At 35.1% G+C, this 5,471-nt stretch overlaps 1 protein-coding gene across 1 annotated transcript; it reads left to right on the top strand.

Moving 5' to 3' along the window:
• The first annotated feature begins 663 nt into the window (after positions 1-663).
• LOC133296692 (jasmonate-induced oxygenase 2-like) lies at positions 664-3,813 on the top strand. Its single transcript, XM_061495744.1, has 3 exons — positions 664-1,169; positions 1,315-1,645; positions 3,565-3,813. The coding sequence occupies exons 1-3, from the start codon at positions 670-672 to the stop codon at positions 3,811-3,813; spliced, it is 1,080 nt and encodes a 359-aa protein (XP_061351728.1). The 5' UTR covers positions 664-669.
• The last annotated feature ends 1,658 nt before the right edge of the window (positions 3,814-5,471 follow it).

The following is a 5,471-nucleotide window of genomic DNA, read 5'->3' as shown; positions in this document are numbered from 1 at the left end:
CTGATCCAACCCAATCTATTTTAAATCAGATATATTTTCCTTTTTTTGTATTATTCAATTTTATATTTATCATTTAATTTTAAATTTTAATCAGATCGGTGACATCTTAAATAACAGTAATAAAAAATTCCAGTAAATTGCTCGCGAAGTGTTAGGTACAAGGGGGGGAAGGACAAAGGTTTTGAGTTATAAAAGATCACGTGTATTGCTCGCTCTGCTCAAATGATTAGTCTCCTACAGTGGGAAACCAATAAATGCCAATAAATTTCACATTAAATTTGTTTTTATCTTTTATATATATCAAATTCAAAGAAGGCACCCACCCCACCTCCGACCTTTGCAAAAATAAACCCCACTAAATTGTCTCATATATTTCTCTTGGAATTAACTTATTAAGCATTCACAACTATTAAAATCCATGAATTCCACGTTTCATTTATGTCCATTTCAGTCCCCACATCACAATGGCCCCCATGTCCCTTTTTTTCCCCCATTTAAAGTCCCACTCCCAATCCATCATCTCTCGTATCCCTCTCCCTTTCTCTCTTTCTCTATGTGACACTCACGTATCATGAACTTGTTTCATAGTACTTTTGTGACATATATGTATCATATATGATGAAGAGTACCTTGGAAATCAAGCCTACTAATAATAAACTTGGAGAAAATATGATAAAAAATAGCCCACAAGATTGGCCCGAACCAATAGTCCGTGTTCAATCCTTGTCCGAAACCTGCAAAGATTCAATCCCTGAAAGGTATATCAAGCCTCCTATTGACCGTCCATTAATCATAAGCTCTGATGCTGATGCCAACATCCCAATCATTGAACTTGGGGCTCTATATGGTGATGACCCAGATGCCCGAGCCTCAACACTTGAGCAAATCTCTGAGGCTTGCAATGAGTGGGGTTTCTTCCAAGTCGTAAATCATGGGATTAGCCCTGAATTGATGGACATGGCTAGGGAAACTTGGCGTCAGTTCTTTCACTTGCCCATGGAGGTGAAACAGAAATATGCAAACTCGCCAAAAACATATGAAGGGTATGGTAGCAGGCTTGGAATTGAGAAGGGTGCTATTCTTGATTGGAGTGACTACTATTATCTTCATCACCTTCCCTTGTCATTGAAGGACTACAACAAATGGCCCTCTCTGCCTCCCTCTTGCAGGTTCATTATACATATTATAATATAATAAAATGATCATGAACTTAATTATTATTATGTATTTTTGTTATATGTGTGTGTGTGTGTGTCAGTGTGTGTGGTCCTTGTGTATGTAACATAACAAGGATGAAAATTAAATTGAATGCAGGGAAGTGTTTGATGAGTATGGGAGAGAGTTGGTGAAGTTATGTGGGAGGTTGATGAAGGTTATGTCCATAAACCTAGGATTGGAAGAGGATTATCTTCAGAATGCTTTTGGAGGTGAAGACATTGGTGCATGCCTAAGGGTGAATTTTTACCCAAAATGTCCAAAGCCAGAGTTGACTCTGGGTCTATCATCGCATTCAGATCCAGGAGGCATGACACTCTTGCTTCCAGATGACCAAGTCCACGGTCTTCAAGTTCGCAGAGGTGACAATTGGATTACGGTGAAGCCTGCTCCCCATGCCTTTGTTGTCAATATTGGTGACCAAATACAGGTCAATAATCTCTCTCTCTCAATTATCCTTATAGAGAATGTTTGGTTGAAAATTCATTCATTCATTCATGCATGATACATGAATCTGTCACATGGAGGGGACACACAAGTTGAGGCGTTTATTTTATTTTATTTTTATTTCTGTTCTTCGTCATATTTTTGGATGGATGTGGCCTTACAATGTTTCTGAGCACATATCTCATTTCATGTTTAATTTTATTTATTTTTGGGTAGAAGCGAGATATTCTTAATTATATTTTCTAGTTTATACCTCTGACGTCGGGATGGTTTAGGACATGAAGTACGTGGGATCAACTGGGGGGTGGGGTGATGATACTTGGACATCAATTTCATTACATTATTTTTATACTATATATATCCTTTTTCAAATAATAATAATACAAAGTAAAACACACATTTTAATATATATTTTTCTATCTTTTCTTACTCAAATAAACAAAGTGTAAATAGGATGTATGTTGGTACGTGTAGAAATATCATTATCCTCGTTAATATGGGTTTAATTTGATTGATTGAGATCTTTATTATAAAGAATGTTCTTTCACTATTGCACAATCAGCGCGCACACATAAAGCGGATAGACATTTGTCCTATTAAATGGCCACAGGGGTTAACGATAAGGTCGTTTGTTTATTGGCATGACATTTCTCAATAAATGATTTTATATTACAAGCTTGATTTTGCTTTTACCTTTCTAGGTTTGTGACTGTAAGTTCTGTTCCCATTAGTTGTAGTGACCAATTATACCCTCATCAAATAAAAGCTACGACCAATGATCTACCAATCATATACAATATGACTAGTAAATAATTGCATCTTTGACAATGTTCAAAAGACAACACATTGCGCCTTGTAAAATATTTCCACTGTTCCGGGGGATCCCGCCTGAGGAATGACTTTGGTCTTCCCACTTAATGGACCGCAATGGCCAAGGGTAGCCCGGGACATGGGATTATACCCACAACCCAGCCTTCCAAAATTCACGATCATTATTTTTGGTAACCGCTTTAGGGTCACTCCACATTACCATAACTGCTTCCAGAGAATCTATATATACCGCTACAGTACCTTTAGAGAGTCGGAACAATTCATATTGCTCACCCTTACAATCTAATGCCCCAAGAGCTATACAATCACCCACCCCTTTATTGTTTACCCAACGAAATTTGGCTAGAGATGTTGGATCATTAGTGCCAGTAATCTTTTCTACTTGCTCCGTAAATATAATTACTATATAGCCTCTACGCTAGACATTGGTGTTCACCCCAGAACATTTACCAAGATGAATTTTTTTAAAATATGTTGATTAAATAAGGTTAGAGCACACTCCAATAATTGAGAATTAAAGGCTTCAACTAAAAGACTACAGTTTAGATATAAAGTGGGGTTTTAAAATATAGAAGGAATCTATCCTGATTTCGTATAGTGTATATTCTAATTAAAAAAAAAAAGTTGATTGATTAACTTCTCTTATATGTACTATGTAAAAATCAAAATAGATGTGCAAATAAGCACCTAGTGAGTGCATGAGTATTATTCCTTCCATGAAGCAAAAAAAAAAAAAAAAAAAAGAATAAGTTGGCTGCCCACAACCGTATGATAATGATTTTTATGCGTATGACACTGATATTGCCAAGAACATTCTGCTCCGGTAAAAACACTATACGATGTATAGCATTGCTCCTAAAAAGAAATTCATGTTATTCATTCTCAATGAGCACTACCATGAAATATTTAAATGTATATTTGCTTGAGCAATTCCGTGGTATTATAAGGTATTAACGTAGATCTTTACCTCTATTTATGTTTGCATGACGATGTTACTTCTAATTTAAGTTCAAGATCTTTAGTAACTTATCAATATGAAAGTCATGATTTGTTTGTTTTGTGTTTGACAAGGTACTAAGCAATGCAATCTACAAGAGTGTAGAGCACAGAGTGATAGTAAATCCAAATAAAGAGAGAGTTTCCCTAGCGTTCTTCTACAACCCCAAAAGTGACATACCAATAGAGCCTGCAAAAGAGCTGGTAGAGCCTGATAGACCTGCACTCTACACTGCCATGACCTTCGATGAATACAGGCTCTTCGTTAGATTGAGAGGACCACGTGGAAAATATCAAGTAGAATCTTTAAAAACTCCAAAATGATCGATGAACAAGGGCATTGCTTACATTGTATAATCATCCGCCAAACATGCAATCCCTCTCGTTGATATATATTCAGATAATAGTAACTCTTGTGATTAGATAGGTACTTGTTTGAACAAATTGCACATTAATTAAGCCACAAATTGAGTACAAGCTGAAGTTGATGGATATCGAATATATGAAGTTGATGGAAAAAGATGTTTTGTTCTTCCTGATTAGTTTGTCATGGCTAAATTTGTATGGTCCACAAATATCATCCTAGGTAGTTCTAAGATATTTGTCCCCACTTCCCAACCCATGATTGTGGTGATAAGTGCACCATAATTTTAGGTGCGATATTAATTTGTCGTATGCTGCTATGCTTGTGTGTACTGTATTGAGTATGATGCAGTGCTTGATAAAGGCCTTCTTCAAATTCAATGCACTTAAGTAATTATTGAACTCCACTATTCTTCCTTTTTCCCATACTTTCAGCTGGCTGTTAATTCAAATAAATGATACTTTTTTTTTTGTCCCTTTTAATCTTTTTTTAACAAAAATATAGTTGTATATTAAAAAAAAAATAGGTTATTCTACTTACCTTTTTTTTGCCTATCATCCTTCAACACTATTAGATCAGAATCTCAAGAGAAGAGAGAAAGATAAAGATTAGTTGAGATTCTGATCTAATGATATTTTAGAGTGATAGTCAAAGGTAGACAGAAAAAGAGGTAGATAGAATAATTATCCTATATATATATATATATAGAATATGTATATACTAGAGTTGTTCGCGGTCTAAATTAGATCGATTTTGGAAGTAAAAATCATCTGATCCAATCCCTTTGGTTTAATCATGTAATCATCCATTCGGTTTGAATTTTTTGACAAATCTGATCCGATCCAATCCAATTGGATGAGACCGGTTTTCAGTTTTTGGAAAAGCCTAAAATTTGTATGATGATTATTTGGCAAATAACATGTATTTTATATGTATCGACTTTGTAAAGTTTGTATGATGATTATTGTGCAATCTAGAAGCATTGCACAACAAAAAGTTAAATTATCATCTTTCACTTTCAACAAAAAAATTTATAATATGGTTGCCTGAGATACGAAGTAACCCAAATTTTCATCCTATGGAGAAAAAATTTAACATGCTCCAGGCCCACCATTTATTCAGTGGTCCCTTTTCTATAAATGAAAATTTTTCTTCCATTTCTACCCTTTTCTTTTTGATTTTTCCCCCCTCCATCCCTCCTTTTTTTCTATTTTTGGGAGGGACCACCATGGTCCCGTCCCACAAAAAATCTTCTCCCTATGGAGGAGCTGTTGTACAACAATAACCTATGTAATAAAAATATAGAATCTATCTTACCAAAAAAAGAAAGAAAAGCATAACATAGATCAAGCACAACTCACTTTCTTCAACATGATGGGTTAATGAGTTTTGGATTTAAAATTTTACTATATGGTTTTTGGGCTATGATTGGGAAAATGCCCAAGCAGGTAGATGATAAGGTTGGAGAATAATTGGATCGGTTTGGCTTGGCTTAGTTTTCACAAACCCATCCAATCCAATTAAATTTTGTGATTTATTTTTCGGTTTTTGATTTTTCGATTTTCGGTTAATTTGGTTTTTCGGTTTGGTCACCACGATTTGGATCGGATGATAAACA

The sequence above is a fragment of the Gastrolobium bilobum genome, unplaced genomic scaffold, assembly GCF_033153095.1.
Source record: "Gastrolobium bilobum isolate Gb01-03AN ecotype WA unplaced genomic scaffold, APGP_CSIRO_Gbil_v1 utg6129, whole genome shotgun sequence".
NCBI classification, from domain to species: domain Eukaryota; kingdom Viridiplantae; phylum Streptophyta; class Magnoliopsida; order Fabales; family Fabaceae; genus Gastrolobium; species Gastrolobium bilobum.
The sequence above is the reverse complement of the archived record's forward strand: the minus strand, read 5'-3'. Positions and strand labels throughout refer to the sequence as shown.